The sequence below is a fragment of the Mustela lutreola genome, chromosome 15 (assembly GCF_030435805.1).
Source record: "Mustela lutreola isolate mMusLut2 chromosome 15, mMusLut2.pri, whole genome shotgun sequence".
Classification (NCBI taxonomy): domain Eukaryota; kingdom Metazoa; phylum Chordata; class Mammalia; order Carnivora; family Mustelidae; genus Mustela; species Mustela lutreola.
The window spans coordinates 14,884,863-14,906,086 of NC_081304.1; the positions used below are offsets into that span (position 1 = coordinate 14,884,863).

A 21,224-nucleotide genomic window follows, 5' to 3' on the forward strand; every position below is an offset into this window, starting at 1 on the left:
ACCCCGTGTTCAGCATAGTTTTTTTTTTTTAATAACAGCTTTATTGAAATAATTCACAGGTCATACATCACCAATTTAAAGTGTATAATGGTTTTTAGGATATGTATTCAGACTTGTGTTACCATCACTATAATCAGTTTTACATTTTAGTCACCCCAAAAAGAAACCCTGGATCCATTAGCAGTCGTTTCCCATTTCCCCTCAATTTTCTCAGTCCGAGGTAGAAAATTTACTTCTTCCTCTATGGGTTTGCCTATTCTGGATGTTTCATAAGAATAGAATCATATAATATGTGGTCCTTTGTGACTGACTTCTTTCACTTAGCATGTTTTCAGGGTTCATTGATGTAGCATGTATCAGTGTTTCATTCCTCTTTTATTGCCAAATAATATTCCATTGTATGAATCTACAACATTTTATTTATCCATTCATCAGTTGATGGACATTTGGGTTGTTTCCACCTTTTGACTACTATAATATTGTCACGAACATTCATGTACAAGTTTTTGTATAGGCATGTTTTTGTTTCTCCTAGGAGTATATACCTAGGAGTATATATATACCTAGGAGTAGAACTGATGAGTTGTTGCAGTGACTCTGTTTAACCTTTTTTTTTTTTTTTAATTCGACAGAGAGGTCACAAGTAGGCAGAGAGAGAGTGGGGGAAGCAGGCTTCCCGCTGAACAAGGAGCCTGATGCGGGGCCCTGGGATCATGACCTGAGCCAAAGACAGAGGCTTAATCCACTGAGCCACCCAGGCGCCCTCTGTTTAACCTTTTGAGGAACTGCCAGGCTGTTTTCCAAAACAGTTGCATTATTTTATGTTCCGACCAGCAATGTATGAGGTTTCCACTGTTCTCCACATCCTTGCCAACACTTATCATCTCTTTTTGACTGTAACTGTTGCCACCCTAGTGAGTATAAAGTGATAACTCACTGTGGTTTTGATTCATATTTCTCTCATGACTAATGATGTCTAAGATGTTTTCATGTGCTTACTAGCTATGCATATATAGTATTTTGTGTCATTTAAAAATACAGTTTAATATGTCCTTTTGAATAGCAAAAGGCAAATTAAGGGAATCACAAATAAGCATGAAGGCCAAAGTAAAGTCTGAGATTGCCCTAGTCCAATCAGCCTAAGTCTACCAGGGCAAACCTGTAGTTCAACCAGGTCAGCTCTGGGCTCAGTTCAACAAGAAAAACTCCACACCCGAGGGATGGTGAGGTGTCTCACCAAACACAGGAAAAGACAATTATTATAGGATTGTGGGCAAAGGTGGAGGTTAGGTGAAATTTCAATGGAATAGAGTTCAATAGTCTCAACAGAATACAGAAGCTGTGTCAGCATCAGCCCTGGACTGCAAAGCAGACCGAGTTCAATTTCTGTGCAAACTACAAAACTCATGGGGAGTGCTGGATTCTGAAGCACCTGCTCTTAAGTTTTATACATGGGTTGGAAATCAAGGCTGCGGCTCTGTCAGAGTGACTTAGATTCTCTGAAAGCAAGACTGTTAAGTTCTCATTCTCACTGATAGGATTTCAAACAGCAAACTTTTCTGATAGTCTCTGATTTTAGAGAACAGTTTCTCAGCGAATTATATATAAAAAATATATATAAAAAACAAACAAACAAACAGTTACTCAGAGAAGGGAACTTCTATGACATTTTAAGTTGCAGGTGTGCTTGTGAGAAATATTGTTTCCTGTTAACTTTGCAGCTCGTTTTATGTGTCTATCTGTGATGAATAGCAGGGAAGAATTTTACTTTCTCAGTTTGAGCTAATACTGTCTCAAGATAAATGCACAGATGACTGAACCGTCGCTAGAGCCTGGTTTTCAGAATCACTGAAATCATTTACAATGAGCCTTGGCCGCTCATTTGTTGGTGGGGCAGAAACAGAACTATTTACGCATCACCTTACTTCCTCTTCCTAGGCGTACAGGCAGGCCACCTTTCTTAAACATCCTTGCAGTTAGGTTGGAATCATGTGGCTAAATTTGGCAGATATGGGCAGAACTCTTCCTAACATATTTTCCCCTTCCAAGCAACCTAGGAGGCCACAAGTTCTGGATGATGTAGCTGACCAACCCCCAAAGGACTTCACATAAGCAAAAAGTAACATTTTGTGTTCAGCCTCTGAGGTGTGGCGGTTTGTTACTGCAGCTTAGCCCAGGCAGCACCACTCTCCCAGAGTGCCCCTTAAAAACTAAAGAGCAGGAGGGGCGCCTGGGTGGCTTAGTGGGTTAAATCCTCTGCCTTCGGCTCAGGTCATGATCCTAGGATCCTGGGATTGAGCCCCACATTGGGCTCTCTGCTTGGTGGGGGGCCTGCTTCCCTCTCTCTCTCTCTGCCTGCCTCTCTGCCTACTTGTGATCTCCCTGTCAAATAAATAAATAAAATATTAAAAAAAAGAAAAAACTAAAGAGCGAGAATCTCCTATTTCCCATCTGTGTCATCAGACTGTACAGTACAGTTCTAACAGAGCCAGCAGGTGCTCATTTTGTCCCAAGGAGTCTAAACTCTTAAAGTGGTTTTTTGTTTTTTAAGTAGGCTCCACACCCAACATGGGGCTTGAACTCACAGCCCCGAGATTTAGGGTCACGTGCTCTACTGACTGAGCCAGCCAGGAGCCCCATAAACTCTTAGAGTACGTACTTCTTTTCCCCAGACCCACTGCTGCCCCCAGCTCAATGCTTCTGTCACAATGGCAGATACTTGCCGAACACTGGGTCATGGAATCAATCACAATCTACCCTACTACTCTTCCCTTGAAATGATTTAATGGGAGCCCAGAATGAAAATAAAAATAAACAGGAGTATTCAACCAGGACTTAGAGCATCTGAACAGCAGTGGGGACAGGCACTCCTCCATCTTACCACGTTGGGATGTAGGCTGAGGAAACTGGCTTGAACTTGGAAACCTTAGCCGGCATCAGAACCTGGTGTCCAAACCCACAGGGTCTGGGAATTATCATTTGTCATCCTTCGGAACCAGCAGTTTACAGCATCCCGATGACTCCACCTCATAAATCTCTTCATTTATGTCCTGTCCTTTCCTCCCCGGCTGCTCCTGTTTTAGTTCAGGCTTTTGCTTTCTCTCATCCTATTACAGTAGGGAATGGACTCCCTGTCGCATCCCCTACATGGACATTTTCTTCACTACCTCCTAAAGCACAGTTCTGAGCATGACTTGCCTCTACGTGAGTTTTCCAAAATCTCATACAGGTGTAAGGCCTCAAGTTCCTGAACTTCCTGCAATGCCCAAAAGACTCTGCCTGATCTGGCTTCTACTTACTTCTCCAGCGACAGTCCCCATTCAAAACCCCACATCAACTTATAATTCTCTGAATATGGCCATATTCTTTCTTGCCTCTATACACTGTACATGGATGTTCCTTCTGCTTTAAATATCTTTCCCTATTCCTAGAGAACTCCTACTGAGCCTTCAAAACTCAGTTTCACCATCCCTTGTCTTGTGAAGTTTTCCCTGACCTCTTCTAGCTCCTACACAGACATAGGGGATCACCTCCTCCTCAGGACAACCAGTAAGCTTAAACACTCCCATAGTTTCAACACTGCCAGGAACTGTTTATCAGGAAGCAACTTGAGGTTCACAGCCCCTGGCACAGAGTAGGTGCTCTGTGTTTTAGTAAACGGAATGACTCAGGCTGTCAGATAGTATGATGGGCTGGGGAGGACTCTCGTCACCCAGCCAGCGTCTCTGGAACATGACCACAGTGGCAGAATGGGAAGAACTGAATTCATCACAAGAAGAAATTCAGTCAATCTATACATGTTCAAGTTTTATTACAAAGTGTGATGGGCAGAAAATACGGTACTTCTTATACAGGAGGCTGAAACAGAATGAAAGGGTGAAAATTAGGTTTAATATACTCAGGAAGCAAGAAATAAAGTCAGAGATGTAACATTCCACTTTCAGGTGCCTTTGGAGTTGCCTTCAATGGAGATTTACCATTGTGGTCTCACAGCACAGTGTTAACATTTTATTACGAGCCCTGTGTACAATCAGTCCTGTGATAATAATATTTTAAAAAAGAAAAATGGGATAGTACAGTTCTGCAAGGGGACAGCTTCCTCTCCACCTGACCATGGGAGGTCACAAAAGCTAGAGTATAGAGGAAAAGTTTAAATATATAACAAGAAATGAAGTTCAGACGTACTAGGCTAGAGGAGACAGAAATTGATTGGCTAGAGTTTAACATCTTGGAGAACAAGGAATCTCCATTTCCTACATAGAGGTTTGTACAATCATGCTACAAGTTCACACTCGGGGGAGGAAGGGGGGAGGTCACTGACAGGGTCATAAAATACACGGGAACCAAAGCAAGTGATCCACACTCAACTCAAGCCAAGTCAAAGCTTTAGCTCAACAAGTCTCGTTGCACACCAGGTTACCACAACCAACCCCAGGCAAGAGCATTTCTCTTCAACAGCAGACACCACGAGTCCATAGCCAATGGGTTGTCCTAAAGGTGGGTCCTCGTAAGTTTTCTAGCTGTTACACAGACTGCCAACATCCTTCTTCTTGAGTTCATACTTTCACTAGCTTATTTGTTTCTGGTTTTATACCAGTCCAAGCCTCTTGGGGAAGGCACCCGCATGTTTCCAGACTTAAAAAACAATATCCACAAAGTAGCCTGGGAGGACCAGGCCGACACTGTATAGTCACACCTTTGATTCTGAGAGCCAGTGGCAATGACAATGGTGGGAGAAGAAGAGGGTACAGGTGAGAAAGGCAGGCAAAGCTCTGCAACAGGAGACACTGTGGGCAGCTGGCCCAGCCAGTACAAAGAGCCTTCTCCAGGGCTCACAGTGACGCTCAGCTCAGCTCTTCTCCCTGGGAAATTTCAACTTAAGTGCCAGGCATGACCTTCTTTCCTCATCCTGGAGTGCAGGGAGTAAAGGGAAGCATCTGCTTTGAGAGAGGGGTCTACTTGAATAGTCTCCCTTACTCCAACCCAGGCAGGCAAAGAAGCTGCCACATTCTCAAACCAGGGGAGGCCCCTGCCATGTGGTAAACCCTGTAAGCTCCCAACTGTTCTTACCACCTCAGACTTGAGGCCCAGCCTGCAGCAGGGAGAAAGTTCTATGGCGGCAAGGACAGAGGAAGAAAAAGAAAAGGGAAGGGAGGAAAATCGGCAGGACCGTGTACCACCTCTGCTTCCTCTGCTCTGTACAAGCCTACAACCAAGGACAGCCATGATCACGAATGGCCATGGGACTGCCAACACCTGTGGACTGTTGCCATCAACATCACCCATGGCTCAGTGCTGCAGGAAGGGGCTCCTCTGCCCGAGCTGGCATCCTGTCCCCACAATTAGACAGTGCCACAGATTATCTGACAAAAGTTCCAAAAAGGCTGACATGGGCTGAGGGCACAGCTTCATTCCATGGCCACCCCAGACCTTTCATGTCCTCTAATATCTTTTCCCTTGATCTAAAGAAACACTTACCACAGATTTTCTCCCATATCTTAAATCTCCTCCGAAAATTTCAGCCAAAACCATCATTAAAACCTTGTAGGACCCTCAACTTTTTCTGTACTCTCCCACCCTCAATCTTAACTGGTTGAGAGGTGATCCTGATTCTGGTAAGAAATTCTCACCAAGTGATCAAGTATCTTCCCTCTTCAAGCCCTTGACTGACAGCTCCATTCCTCCCTAGAAGGAGAGGGTTCCAACTCTTCTGGGTATAAATACTCAAGCCCCTGAATGACTTGTATCCATTCACCAACTCCCTGATGTGGAACCTGAAGCCAAATTTATTCAGCACCTCTCGGTCCCCTCAGAGCGGACAAGGAAAACAGAGGCAGCTTTGGCCCCATGGAGGCAGTGGGTAGAGGGGGCCACAGGAGCACATGGAAGGGCCACCAATAGACACTTGCTTTTGTTACAACAACAGATCTTTGCTTCCCGGAGCATCCCTGGCTAAGAGGCTTTCTCAGTCTTGAGACTATAGAAATCCTCTCCTTAGCCATGAGGCCACCTGGCCTATGGTGTAAACGGAGGGTAAGAGAGCTGGGACTTCAAAACACCGGCATTTCTGCAACTGTGAGTGTGTGTGTGTTTGTGCAGGGAGACTGGGGAGTCTCATCTGGCCCCAGGTGGATGCCAGGGGGATGCCAGGGGGAGGAGGAGCACACTACAGGACCTAGGGAGGGAAGAAAGGCTTGGGAGCCACAGGACAAGGGAAAAAGCCCACCAAAAGTTGTTGGTTTCCAGAATGATAGCAACTTTATGCAAATATATTCTAATTATTACAGACTAATTATTTCCCCTGATTGTTTTCCAGTTCCAGTTGACAAATCTCACCATGCAGACCATGCTTAAGTGCAGATCAGGAAAGAAATCTGAACATAGAACTCAGTGCGGTTAAATGTTGCCCCAGGAGGACCAGCCCCTCCTACCAGTCTGACCTCCATCTCAGACCCTTTTCCAGGGGAAGGACCCGATGGCCTCCTAGAGCAAGCTACCATCAACTTAGACTTGCTACCCTTAGGAGAGGGACCCTGGAACCAGCAAATACAATTACAAGCAAAGGAGGGCTCTAACCAAGAACTGCTCACTTTACACCTCTGAATGACACAGTGCAAATCTGGTAGTAAATGCAGCAAAGTCAACCTCAAGTGGAGGGCCAGCTAAAGAGCCTCAAAATTGGAATAAGAAAGTAAAAAAGTAGAAGGGGGAAGACACTAAGAAAGAGTCTTTTTCTTTGGACAAGTGCCTGTGTAGTAAAGCAAAGAGCTGGGACTTTGGAGACAAAAATACATCTGCCCTGGAAAAGGAGACTCAACCAGAAGAGTTTAAGGGCCCAGAAGAACAAAACTGTTTTGTTTCTCAAGAGCAGGTGAGAACACAAGTGGACAAAACCTTAAAGTGGCTTTAAGGTCTGCTACTCCCCTACTCAACACTGCACAACTCAGGGGCTAAAAAACCTATGGCAGAACACATTAGACCAAAGGCCCCCAAGACTGAGCATGTCCCAAACCCTGCCTGCCCAAAGACTCATCCAGCACCCGAAGCACACACAAGCCCCCTCCATGGAACTCATACACACAACGGAAACAGACACTGCAGCCTGCAAGTCCAATACTGCTCAGCACCTAATGGAGGGGGGATGGGGCGGCTGGGGGTGGGTGCGGGAGGGTTGACAGACGCATTTTAACTGGCTGGCACCACAGCTACCTATTTACTCGATGGTCTGGGATTATCACAGCCCATTAGTCCACTCCTTCCAGGAGGTGGCAGTCCCCCACGCTCTAAAGGAGATCTTGTTCAGGATTAGAGGCACAGACTATGTGCCTCTGAAGTAGGACCCTCTCACTCAGAGAGCGGCCAACCATCAATCACAGTAAACCAACCAACCAGAGATACCAAAGTTCAGCTTATAGACTGTGCTTGCCTATCACTCAAGACATGAAAGAAAATTGGCCTGGGACTTACATCAGGAGGGAAATACAGGCTTGGAAACTATGTCCTGGAAATGCATTCTAAGCTCAGCTTTTCTGAAACCATTCCCTTCAAGTCAGACACGCTGTCTCTCTCAGCTTGAACACTTTGCCAGCAGGTCCTGGGGGGGGGGGGGGGGGTTGTCAGACAGAGGTACTTGAGGAAGAAAAGGCTTCACATGTCTGTTTGGGAGCCCAGAATGCCCTTGAGAAGAGCCGGGCTCAGAAAAAGTGAGAGAACTGGCCGACTTCAGAGCACCGAGGCGGTTTGGGACTCCTGCTCAGGTATGTTGCACTCAGGCAGTGATTCAAGAAGGCAAACTGTTCATGGGGTCAAGGGCCCAGTGCTAGATCCAGGCACTGAGGGAAGAGAGGAAGTGCTCATGGGGTGGACTATGAAACAAAGGAAGAAACCAGGAAGAGTAAAATCCTTTTTGTAAAAAAATTAGCCTGATAGGTTAAAAAATATACAAAGTTTAAATTTGTTAAAGACACTGATAACAGGAAGAAAGACAACTCCAAACCGGTATCTGTTCCCACTTAAGTGCTAACATGACACAGACACAGAGCGCCGCCTTGGGCAGCAGACAGATAAGAGACATCTGGGGCAGATGAATACCAACACAGCCAGGGCCTGTGATGCTCATTAACACAACAGCTGACAAACAAATACACAGAAAATTTTAATGGAGGAACCAAAGGAGAAGAGAAAAGGAGAGAAAAATCTTAAAACTCAGCCCTGGGCTGAGGAGGCGCCACACAGCACTGAGTCTGGCACAGACAGCGATGGGACGACCGGCCAGGAACTCCTAGAGCAGCTTCTGGTAACAGTGGTGCAAAGCAATGAGAGACATACTGGCCACCAGAAACACATTTCTTCTTACTTTGGGGATGGGGCAGAGGCAGGAAACACATAAGCCCCCGCCTCGTGGGCAAGGCGCTGCCAACGCTACACTCTGAGTATCTCCAGGCAGTTGTTGTAGCAGATGGCAATCCAGTCGGGCTGAGTCGATGCCCACTGCACGTTGTTGATCTCTCCTTCAGCTGTGTAGGCCAGGATCGGGTCCTCGATGGCCCGGGGCATTTGCTGGATGTCCCAGATGAGAGCCTGGTGATCATCCGCTAGTGACAGAGAAAGCCAGCAGCAAGGTCACAACTCAGGCAAGGAGGAAATCGGTCCCCGCATTCAGGGTGGGTGGAGGGATCACAGTTTACAAAGCACTTGTTCACCAAGATCCCAGCGAGGGAGGTTTTATTTCAAGCCCCTGTTTTATAGATGAAGAAACCGAGACCCAGAAATGTTCAGGCACTTGCCCAAGCCATAGAGCTATGCAGCCAGTACACAGCGGAGCCAGTATTCAGAGCAAGGCCTCTGATGTGTCCCAGGGCCCCAGTCACTGCAGCAGAGTGAGGATGGCAGAATGGGACCCAGACAGGCACCTCTCATCTGGGACAAGCATCAAGAAAGGACCAGGGGATATAAAAATTATCCCCAAACATGTCATCTGCAGCCACTTAAAGTACCTGAGTGATTAAAAATCCCTCTCTGATGATTCAGCTTAATGGGATTTTACCCCATATCATGAACTTCTATACTTTGATGAGGTGTTACATAGATGAGGTGAAAAGCTGAGTGGACATGTGCTCTTAAAAAACAATTTTCCCTAGAAAAGCTACCTTCTTCGCCCTGGGAAACACCAGAAAGAAGGTAACCACCTCAAAAAAATACTTAAGCACATGAAAAAGGACTGGAAGAAAATATATCCAAATGAGAACAGTGGTACTATGAGGCTGGCAGAGTTATGAGCTATGTTTACTTTTTACCAGTCGGTGAGTGGTCTGTAATGTGATCATTCACTTTTATAATCAAAACATAAGTCCTTAGACTTAAGAGAATAAAAATAAAAAGGCAACGACCTTCAATATCACAGTGTCCCCTGATCCCATGTGAAAACCTGTCTCTGATACACAGGAGATCTGAGGAGCCTAACAGGCCATGCTCACGTGGGCAACACTAGACTCGTGCCATGGCCATATAACCCAGGCAAGGTACAAGATGCCCGTCCTAGGGACAATCTCTGTCAGGGGCTCTGGGGAGCTGTTTGCAATGCTCAGCACATCTACAGCACTAAGTTCTTTCTCCTCAGAGCCCCTCTCAACCAAGCACATTCTCCAGCCACAGCTCCTTCAGCTGAAGGGACTCTGGACAGGAAAAACACACACAGCAGCGAGCAGGGCAAAGGAAGCCACCAGGAGCGGAAGACAAACTTGGGGGGCACTCGTGCCATTCTTCAGGAACAAGGACCACACCGGTTTTTTCTTCCTTCTCCCACCCTTCCCTAGCCACACCCCTGGGAAAAAAAGGCAATCATGAAGGAGTCAGCCCACAGCCTGAGGTGCAGAAGAAGGCAGAAGGCCCCTAACTGCTCCTCAGTGCCATACAGGCATGGGGAGAGGGCCAAATACAGGAAAAGGTTCATGCCTTTCAAATGAATACTAAAATAGTGCAAACCCACCAAACTACTCTGCTCCTCTGGCTTCATAATGAGCAACGAAATGAGGATGTTACTTATGAGTGAGGAAAGGAGAAAGTATGTTAGAAAGAAACCCAAGGCACCAAAAATGAAATAGATAAGAAGCAAAACATCATGGGATGAGAGTGGAATTCTGTCTGTATAAAATAAAGGGGCAGACATTCGTACGGGGGGGGGGGGGGGTATGTGGAGGCATGTACCCACACAAAAAGGTCTCGAAGGAGATACACTTGTCAGAGGTCACCACTGGAGAGTGGGACTGAGGTGGACACAGGACAGGAAGGAGAAAAGATGACTTTCACCTTCCTATTTTATATACCTCAGTATTATTTTAAATTTTTTAAAGATTTTATTTATTTATTTGACAGAGAGAGAGATCACAAGTAGGCGGAGCAGCAGGCAGAGATAGTGGGGGAAGCAGGCTTCCTGCTGAGCAAGGAGCCCAATGTGGGGCTCGATCCCAGGACCCTGGTATCATGACCTGAGCCGAAGGCAGAGGCTTAACCCACTGAACCACCCAGACTATTTTAATTTTTAATAACAGACTTACATTATTCCTAGAATAAAAGCACACTAACAGGATATTTTTAAGGGGTACTCTTTTTGGTCTGGCAAATGGTAAGGTGGGGACTAAAAGTCTCACCCCACTATCAAGCCACGCAGGGCCTTCAACACCTCCAAAGACTACTGCAAGGCAGCTCTGTCTCCCCAGGAGTGCCAACCTTGGCCATTCCCAAACATTCTGTTCCATATAAGAGACACTGCCTCCCTTCTCCACAGTCCTGGATCTGAGTCCTCTGGGCCAACCTGGATTTCAGGGAGGCACAGCCTACAACTGATACATGTTGTAAACAGTATAGGGCAGAAGTTCTGCTACCACTGAGGGTACAGGATCTTCTGGATACATGTACTTCTCCAATTTCACAAGTGGAGGGACGCTCTCTGCTGAGCTACTTTGCTAAATCTCTCAAACCACCCTTTGGAAATAGCAATGATTACAGTTCTAAGGATAGAGGGAGACCTCCTCCCCTTGCCCTCCCGTGGCTTGTCCCCACACCCCCACCATGATTACCTGCGGTACAGATGTGGCAGGATGAGTGTGGGGCCCAAGCGATGCCATTGACACATGCTCGGTGGTTGTTCAATCTGGCAACAGGTGTGCAGGGGACTCGGACATCCAGAATCACTACCTGCAGAAATAACAAGTGAATGGCTCAGGAACTTCAGGGTGTAACAGGAAAAAACAAGACATTACACAAGGAAAACATAATTCTAAAGCATAACATGTTCATTTGTGGATTTAAGAGAGGCAGACGGTCTGGGGCCAAAAGCAGCTATAGGATTGAGGAAAAAGACAAGACTAAAAGCAAAGACACAGGCAGTTTGTAGTCTATGTCTTAAGCAATGTAGGGCATTTCAACTGATAAGGAAAGGGAGAAGAAGGAGTAGGTAACATGAGTTTGGATAATAGGACCAGGTCCTGTTTGGTGCTTATACTAAGAATTCCGCGCATGCTCAGTGGACAGAATGAGAGGCCTCTCCCCACAACCCCCAAAGCAGAATTTGAAATGTAAGAAGTCTGAGGTACCAGCTTTCCCAAAAGTTAATCACTGCTTCATCTCCACCCACACTTCATTGCTTTTATTAAGAAACAGGCCATGAAGAGTTGTCATTTCTATGTCTGTTTGCTAAAGCTGGAAGAATCTGTCCAGACCACTGAAGAGGAAAAGTTCCTGTGTCAGCACCGTAAGCATGTATGATCTGGTCTGCTTTTTAGACACTGCTTTTCTTGGCTCCAACACCAATGCTCCAAGTTTTAAAAAGTTCTTAACACGCAGTCCTTGTTTTAGACCAGGCTGACTCAGTCCCAGCGCTGCTGACCTTTTGGGTCTGATCATTCTTGAGCAGGGTGGGGGGTACTCTTGTACGCGGGATGTTTAGTACGACCCCTGGCATTCGCCCACCAGATACCAGCAGCACTGCCACCCGCCCCCGAGTTGCAGAAATCCAAAATGTCTTGACATTTTTAAAACTCCACTGGAGAGGAAACTGCCACCGGCCGAGAACCACTCTTCTAGCTGCCCTCACTAGTGCCACAGACAGGAGGCCATGCTGTGGGCAGCCCGGAGCAGGGTACTCACCTCCATTCCATCCATGGCCATGGTGGCCAGGTAGTTAGGGTCCTGCTTGTTCCAGCAGAGGCGAAGCAGTGGGTGATGCTGTGGGTCTTCGTAAATGATGGTGCTGTGTTCTAGATGACGAAGGTCAAACATCCGCACCGAGCCATCAGCGCCCACAGAGGCAAACATGTCCCGGCCACCCCCAGCCCGACTAAATGCAATATCATAGACCTGTTGGTGAATAAGAAGCTTCAGTCAGATTCAGATCCGGGACCTTCTTTTCCTGTACCAGGGAACTCTATCATCCCTACTTCCCCTCTACCCCCCTCGTGACACAGAAGAAGGTCAAGACAGCCAAACAGTATCTGTGAGTACTGGCGCCTGAGACCTCTAACCTCCGTGACTTTCTGCTATGCAAACTGGCTGGCTTCCTCCTGCATTCCTGCTTTCTGAGTCTGTTTCCTCCAACCTTTCATGATAAGACAAAGAGCAGAAACCCTGCTGAGCCGTAGAGCACAGGGCGGAGCAAGTGTTCCATATGGGGTCAGCCAGTGGCTGTCCTCCGCCACACTACAAAATCCAGATGTTTGTTTCCTGGGCCGTGATGGCTTTCATTTGTGTGTGATCAGAGACAGACCCATGCCCACATTAAGGCCACTGATTTAAGAGGTGGAGGCAGCCCTCCTGTGGTGCTTACTAACAGCCACTCGGGCTCTGCTGTGAAACCTGGACCTGAGACTCATTTTCATGAATGAAGAGCAGTTTCAAATCATGGGACACTCAGGGGTTCCTGTCTTCACAGGGAGGTTCGGGATCACTCTCTTGTCCTAGGACATGCTTTATTTCTTCTCCCAGTTGGTTTGTATTCAGAAGTAAGTCAATTTAGGTTTTGAATCATTGTTTTCTGCATTTATTACCTCCTGCAAACACTGCACACTAATATCTATGAGAAAACAGAGGCAGAGGGCAACAAAGAGCTTCAGAGAAAGAAAGGGATGAAGAGAGACAGACAAAGCCAGAGCCAGAGCAAGAGAGAGAAAAACTGAAAAACTAGTGCCAAGGATCTCCTGGGGTCAAACATAGCGACAGCTGACTTCTGAGGAGACACAAGTGGCATCTCTCACTAAATACTGGGACTCTAGCCTTCTTGAGGTTCTGCCTACTAAGGGACATTGCCAAAGGAACATCTATTTTTATGTGACCTCATAAATTCCTTTTCCTCTGGCTGACTATGAAATCACGCTTCTCTTTCTATGGTTGGAACTAAGAGTGGTTCAAAAGCGAACTGGGCCAGTCATCACAAAGAGGCCTGACAGATCACAGCTCCGTCCAGCACCGTCCAGCCATGGTAGGGCGTGGGTATATTTACAAGATGTGTTGCCCATGGGCTGGCTGCCAAGAACTCCCAGGGACAGGGACACCATGGCTGCACTGCTAAGTGCTTAGATGCCACAGGCAATGTGGCTGAGTTTGTCAAGCTCTCTCAGCCCCTTCCTCTGTGCTCCATCTGGGCATTTCCTCCTAAACCAAGGGAAGGTGACAACTCCTGGGTATACATTTCCCTCCTCCACACGCAGCCCTCTGGCAGGCAGCAACAAGGAAGAGCCTCCAAACAAGTCTCCACTTTGCCAGAGACATGGACTGAGGAAGAGCAAAGGTCTAGCAGGTGTCACTGTGTCTCTGAGAGCCACCCTCCCAGGGCTATTGCTTCAAGGCCAGGGTGCTGGCCCAGGGCCCATCTGCCATTAAGATCCATCCCTGGCCCTTGCCCTAGGGAGAAGCTAAGGTATTTCTCATTCCCTCTCTCTGTACCCTCAAGTGTCTTTGCCAATGGCTGTGTCCCCTCTGTGGTTGTAGCTTTTGCTGGGGAGACCCAGCCCCTGGGCTCCTGGAACCCTGTCTCCTCCCTTTGCCCCTCTGGCCTACAGGCAGCAGCAGCTTCCTGCTCCTACTCTCCACATGACCTCACCGTTGCCAGTGTGGCTTCCCAGCTTCACCATCATCTGTGTGAGCAATGCCCTAGGTTAAATCCCAAGTTTAAATATTTAGAGTAGTTGCAGTCTTCTGGGTTGGACCCTGACAACAGAGAAGAGCAGACGAGGTTGTCACAGAACTAAAATGTAGCAACCTGTTCCACTTGATGTCAAGAGGGTTTCCAGAAGTTCCTTATTGGTCCTCTCTGTCAGACAAACTCTTCCTTTGCCCCTTGGCTTAGCAGCAGCTAAGTTGAGCCAACTTGTAACAGAGCATACCCTGAGGAGCACAGAAAGCCAAAGACCAATCCCTTTCTGAGAGTGATAACCTGGTCACCATTTTCCCATTCTGAGGACCTCAAGTGTCTGACCTGAGGTCAAGGCGTTCCTTTTATCTGTACTAATACTCCTCGCCGAGCAGGGTAAGGGAGAAAAGAAAAAGAAACATGACCCACAGGAAATCAGAGTACAAGAAACATGAAGTGGCTCTGGGAGAAAAAAAAATTTATGACCAGTTTCCAAAAGCTCTCCTCAGAAGAATGCTTTGATCAAAACACAATCACAAATAGCTCTCCTCGGCTTTTCCAACAAACACAGGAGAACTACCACCATGAAAATAAACCATATTCCATTCCAGATTGTATTGAAAGTATTAAGGAACATACTAGAATTTCATAAAACAAGTTGAGAGAAGAAATGATGATTTAGATTTGTCTGCCAAAAAATTTTCCCTCTTCCTGGTTTCCCCCACTTCCCTCCCCTCCAAAAAGTAAATATATTTCAAGGCAAGTGTTGTTTTTCAATCCCATCAGGTCCACTAAGAGAGTTCATTATTACAAAACAGCAATCTCTGGCACAAAAACTATATATGTAGATTAGGTTGCTTGTATCAGCCAAAAAACCACGTTAGTTTACAACATTGTTGTTTTTCGCTATTTTGACATATTACCATTTTCAATTTCAACAAGACATTGGCATTATGATTTTCCACATACTTTGCACAACAGTGAGAGGGTGGTCTGACCTCGAACTGAAGGCACAGAAAACAGCTGAGGAAAGCAGAGGAACAGCATCATTACCTCCTTGTCATGCGCGATCAGTTGGGTCTTCACATGACCAGACACAAGATTCACTCGCCCCAACACCTGCCCTGTCTCCAGCCCCCAGATGGTACAAGTCGTATCAATGCTGGAGGTACCTGAAAACAACCAGTGCAAGTCAGTGGCTGACAGGAGTGAGGCTTCCCTCCTTGTGTCTACTGCTCTGTGTAACCCAGGAGACGACATGCCTCAGATACTTACTAGGCAACAAGAGTCAAGTATTCAATCCCTACCCCAGGACCTCAGACTCCACTAACTGCAGAGACAAGATATACACATAGGGAAGCTCAGATCCATATGAGGAATTAATTACTACATTCCATATTTGGCCTCTGTCCCCCTGGCCCGTTTTAGGCTGATCTATGGACCACAGGCCCAGCGTTTTATCTGAGGAAATGCATCTCTGCTTCTTCAAAAAGGACTACGCACCCCCTTGCCCCCTTACCTAACAGATAGGGATCCACCTCATTCCAGTCAAAGGAAGTTAGAGGAGCACAGAAATCTGAGTTCTTGTTATTGTTTAGCAAACATTCCAGCCGGGTTTCTGTTTCACCAACCTGCAGGAACAACAATTTTTAAAAATCAGCCAGTCTTTTATTTTCACAGAAAACCTTTAAAAGAATATATATTATTAAACAGAAGACACAGGAGAAAAACATTATTATCCTAGAGTAATAAAATCCAGAAGAACTCCTCCAAATGCTACTTCTTTCCAAGCTTTCTCCTCTGTCCCGCTTTGTTTTTCCCAATTCTCACCCCGAGACATTCCTAGAGGAGCGGTCTCCTCACCTTGCCTGACCTGGAACCTCTGCTCCCTGCCTGGCACTACTCCGGGCCAGAAGAGACACTGCTGCAGACGCACTCAGCCGAGAGAGGAGGTGAGGCTCCACGTTCCACTCACACACTCAACTAGAATCAATGGCCTGGTATTTTGTTTTTAAATTACTCAAAAATATCTTGGCTATAGACAGAGTAACAAGCATTCCCCCCCGCCACCCCACCCGCAGAAGGTTCTCTTCATTTCACCAGGTTCGCTGAGCCTCTCAAATTTCCAGGGCTGACTGTAGCCTGACCACAGCAGGACTTCAAGGAATCCCGGCTAGATTTATTGGGGAATCTGCTGAACCAATAAAGGTCATTCCAGAATCACTCCCATTTGCTTCTCCTGGGCTACAGGGACACTTGCTGCCTCCAACCCCAGTCAGTTCTGCGACTCCACGCTGCTTAGTGACAGCTAACATGGAGAAAGTCCATCAGTCTGGCTGCTGACTGAACACCTGCTCACCCTCCACACACGAAGATAGTCGCCACTTGTTGCCAGTAGGTCTGGATAGACGCCTTTTGTGTCAGGGATCCACATGAGCTTTGTCGTGGGGTACGGATGGTCAAAAGTGTTTCTGCAAATAAACTCCGAACTCTCTTCATCTAAACCAACAAGCTGGACCTGTAACACAACCAAAGTGAGCCATGGAGAAACATTTGTGTTTCCGGAGCAGTATCGAATACCTCAGATCCTTCCCCCTACTTCCCAACGCCTCACCTAGTCCTGTACTTAACACAAAAGCATGTGTCAAAGGAGCCTTCAAGAAGGCAAACCACTGGGGCACCTGGGTGGCTCAGCTGGTTAAGGGTCCAACTCTGGATTTCGGCTCAGGTCATAATCTTGGTCAGGGTTATGAGACTGAGTCCCTGCATCAGGCTCTGAGCTGGACCTGGAGCCCACTTAAGATTCTCTCTTCCTGTCCTTCTGCCCCTCCCTCCACCTTCCTCCCCAGAAAGAACCCAAACCCACTGTAAGTGGCAAAAAAGTGGTTGCCACTGGGGTGCCTGGGTGGCTCAGTGGGTTAAGCCTCCACCTTTGGCTCAGGTCATGGTCCTGGGATCGAGCCCCACGTTGGGCTCTCTGTTCAGTGGGGAGCCTGCTCCCCGCCCCTGCCTGCCTCTCTGCCTACTTGTTATCTCTCTCTCTCTCAAATAAATAAATAAAATATTAAAAAAAAAAAGTGGTTGCCACTGACGGCAAAGTTCCCTGGTTTCCAGCCACGTTCTCTTAAGAGTTGATTTGGACCAATATTAACTTCTATTCTTTTTTGTCAAACTCAGTCCGGCTCAGTGAGAAATGCCACTCGGTATACAGTTGTTTATTGATGTCCACTGACTGGAAGATGGAATGGGGAATTTTTGGTAAAGACCCATAGTAAGTGGACAAGTACCAACTGGACCGCAGAAAAACAGAATTCCTAGTACTGCTGCCTAACTTCAGTCTCAGATACCACTGTCTTCCTGCTTCTTCTTTTTTTTTTTTTTTAAACAATTTTATTTAGGTACAGCTGCATGCAGTAGAAGTCATTTAAGTGTACAGTTCAATGACACAGAATGTGTACATGCACAAAGGTATACACTTGGGAAACCCCCCATGGTAATTAAGATACCGAACATTTCTATTACCCCCAAAAGTTCTCTTGGGTTCCTGTGCAGTTAACCCCTTACCCGTAGCCCCAAGCAACCACTGATCTGTAGTTCCAGCCTTTCTGTAACACCATACAAAGGAAATCATATGGTCATGAGTCCTGGGACAGCTACTTCCAGCACAAAGCTCCTGAGATTCATCCACATTCCTGGGTGTATCAGTAGCACCTTCCCTTTCATTGCTGAAAACACTGCATTATGCAGAAACACTATAATTTATGTATCCATTTACCAGCTGGTGAATTTTTAGGTTATTTCTAGTTTGGGACCATTATAGATATTGCTATGAATGCTTATGCATTAAGTTTTTCTTGGACAAGCTTTCATTTCTCTTGGGTAGACAACTGAGAGTAGAACTGCTGGGGCATGTTGTAAAAGTAGGTTTAACTTGATTAAAAGACAAATGGCCAACTGTTTTTTGAAGTGGCTGTGTCCTGCATTCCCACTATATTCCACTCCTCTACCATAGGAGAGGTCCACACCCTCCACATCCCTGGTCAATGCTTGGTGTTGCCAGCTTTAAAAAAAAAGAAAAGAAAAGAAAAAAAATCATTCTAACAGGTGTATAGCAATATATTAAATTGCATTTTCTCACTAATGATACTGTGTATCTTTTCATATGCTTATTCTCCACTGAAGCCTGTTCAGGTATTTTGTCCTTTAGAAAAAAAAAAAAAAGACTTGGCTTTTTTAGACTCAGAAAAATTGGGCAGAGAGTAGTGTTCCCATGTACCTCCTGCCCCTACACTTACCCACCACATCCACTATCAAAGCACCTGCACCAAAATGGTAAATTTGTTCAACTGATGAACCTACATTGATAATCACCCAAAGTCTATAGTTTATAGAGTTCGCCCTTGGTGTTGTATGATCTGTAGATTACGACATGTATCCACCATTACAGAATCACACAGAATAGTTTCACTTCATCATTTACCAGGTTTTTTTCCTTATTTACTGACTTCTGAGAGTTCTTTGCATATTCTGGATATAATCCCCAGTTGTGTTTTGCAACTATGTTTCCAGAGTCTACAACTGTTCCACCATTTTCTTTCAGTGTTTTTTGAAGAACAGAAATTTTATTTATTTTTAAAAGTTTATTTAAGTAATCTCTACACCCAATGTGGGGCTCAAATTCACAAGCCAGAGATTAAGAGTCATGTATGCTCTACAGCCTGAGCCAGCCAGATGCCCCAAAGAACAGAAATTATAAATTTTGAGGATGTCTGTTTAGCATTGCTTTTTCTTTTCTTTTCTTTTCTTTTTTTTTTAAACTAAAGGTTTTTGTGTCCTTGCTAGGAAATCTTTGCCCTACTGCAGGCCAAACATTTTTTATGTTTTCTTCTAAAAGTTTTATAGCTTTAGGCTTTACACTTACATTTCACGTTAATTGTTTTGTACGCTGTGAAGTATGAATTAAGTTTCGCTTTTTAAATATATGAATGTCTGACTGTCCCAGCACCGTTTGATTAAAAACTATCCTTTCTCCTTTGAATTACTTTGGCCACTTTGTTGAAAATCAATTGACCACGTATTTGTGCATCTATTTCTGAACTCTCTATTCTGACCTATTGATCCATAAGCCTATTTATTTACCAGCACCACACTGTCTTGATTATAGCAGCTTTCCAGTGAAGTCCTGAAATCAGATGGTGTAAGTTCTTCAACTGTTTTGTTTTCAGACTGATTTAGCTATTCCATACATTTGCTTTTCTGTGTACATTTTAGAACCAGATTGCTAAATTCTACAAAAAGCCTGCTAAGATTTGGCTTGGGATTGTGTTGCACCTATAAATCAGTTTGGAAAACTGATCTCTTAATAATAATGAGTTGTCTAGCCCCAAAATAGCCTATTTCTACATTTATTTAGGTTTTAGTTTCTTTCAGCAGTGTTTTGGAGTTCTTAATGTACCAGTCTTCCATTTTTTTTATTAACTTTATTCCTAAGTGCTTTTTATGTTATTATAAATGAAATTGTTTTAAAAATGCTATTTCCAATTGTTTATTGGCACTATATGGAACTGACTTTTGTACATTAATCTTGAATCCTGTATCTTTGGCAAATCAGGCTATTATTAGTTTTAATAGCCTTTTTTTGGGTAGATTCCTAGGGATTTTTCTATGTACATTTATAGATCTTGCCATCCATTTCTTTTTAAAAACTTCATAATGACTAAGTCTAAATATTCATTTTTATGGAACATCTACAGGCTTTCAAAGATCAAAAAATATAATGTGTTAGGGGAGGTGATGTATGAAGATGTCAAAGGAGAAAAAAACCCACTGTCCTAAAACACAGTAACAATGCCCTAAGATAGCAATAAAAGTGATATCACAGGTAATACATGATAAGCTGCTTATTTATAACATAGATAACTGGTAATAGTTTAGAAGAAAGCAATAATTCAAAGGAAAAGTAGGTAGGACTTGAGCAGTCTTCAAAAGTGCATGGAAAGGTTCTGGGGAGGCAGAGAAGAAAGAGACGGCACCCCAGGCAGATGGGAGAGAAGGAACAAATCAATGTACTAAGGCGACAAACTAAATGACCTAGCTGGTGGCAGCATGAAAACCTGTTTGAGAGGAACTATCTGAGAGAACAGTGCAAACAGGGCTGGGAGGTGTGCCTGGGGCAGGCTGCAGAGTCCTGAAAGCAAACTGAGAACCTAGGTGGGCTTTCCCCTGTGAAGGTGCCTGAGAAGGTGGCAGGAGGGCTATGAGGCCTTGGAAGTAAGACTATGAGGCCTGGTAATGCTGGGCAGGACTGTCTGCCAGGCAAGAGGCTCAGCCCAGAGACCCACAGGAGAACTGGAAAAGGTTAAGGGCCTATGGTGATAGTGAGAATGGCAAGGGACAAGCACAGGTGGCCAAAAGAGGAATTTTTGACCAAATGAACAGTTCTTTGAGAATTCAGAATTTTCCAGAAAATAATGCATAAAGAAGGAAGATTCAAGAAAAACTGTAAAAATTTGCCTCAACCCTCCTGGGGGAGGAAGGAGAAAACAGATGAGAAGTTAAATTTGTGGGCTCTTTGGGCAGAGTAAAGAATAAGTCTCTCATATAGATTTTGAGCCAGATATTTCATACATGTACTTATTCGATGAATCTTAATGAGTAGCTACTAGGTGCCAAACACTGTTCTAAGTGCTGGGGATATGGCACCGAGTGCAAGAGGCAAAATCTCCCTAACCATGCAGAGAATACCGTGAGACTACACTTCCTTCTACTACCTTTCAAGTCATCAGAGATCTCCCCTCAATCTTGAAATGTCAGATCCCGCAAGCATTTGCCACTTGGATCCTCTTAAGCAGATATTCAAGGCTCTCCACCCCCAGCCCTAGCCTCTTCTATCTCCATCTTATTTATCTAGTCACTGCTTCTCATCTTTTTCAGGTTCCTTTCCTTACACGGCCCTCTATGCTTGCAAAACCCTCCTACTTCCTTTCCATAGACCTAAATCCCACCCGATTTTAATACAGCACAGTGGCATCAGAAACCAGGGCCCTTTCCTTACCACTTGCTAGCTGTAGGAATGTTACTTAACTTTGCTAAATTGGTT

At 45.3% G+C, this 21,224-nt stretch overlaps 1 protein-coding gene across 2 annotated transcripts in view; it reads right to left on the bottom strand.

Moving 5' to 3' along the window:
- Nucleotides 1–3,781: 3,781 nt before the first annotated feature.
- Nucleotides 3,782–21,224, bottom strand: part of DCAF7 (DDB1 and CUL4 associated factor 7) — a 32,228-nt gene continuing 14,785 nt past the window's right edge. The window contains exons 2-8 of one of the 2 annotated variants that reach the window (XR_009347788.1): nt 16,485–16,643; nt 15,645–15,756; nt 15,179–15,297; nt 12,148–12,357; nt 11,079–11,196; nt 8,357–8,594; nt 3,782–3,858 (exon numbers count right to left, since the gene is read on the bottom strand). Coding sequence is in view for 1 of the 2 variants with exons in the window: in XM_059147277.1 (XP_059003260.1) it covers nt 8,422–8,594; nt 11,079–11,196; nt 12,148–12,357; nt 15,179–15,297; nt 15,645–15,756; nt 16,485–16,643 (891 nt within the window). In the remaining variant the exon portion in view is untranslated. Of the gene's footprint in view, nt 8,595–11,078; nt 11,197–12,147; nt 12,358–15,178; nt 15,298–15,644; nt 15,757–16,484; nt 16,644–21,224 lie in introns of both variants that reach the window. The other variant, XM_059147277.1, reaches the window with a different exon arrangement.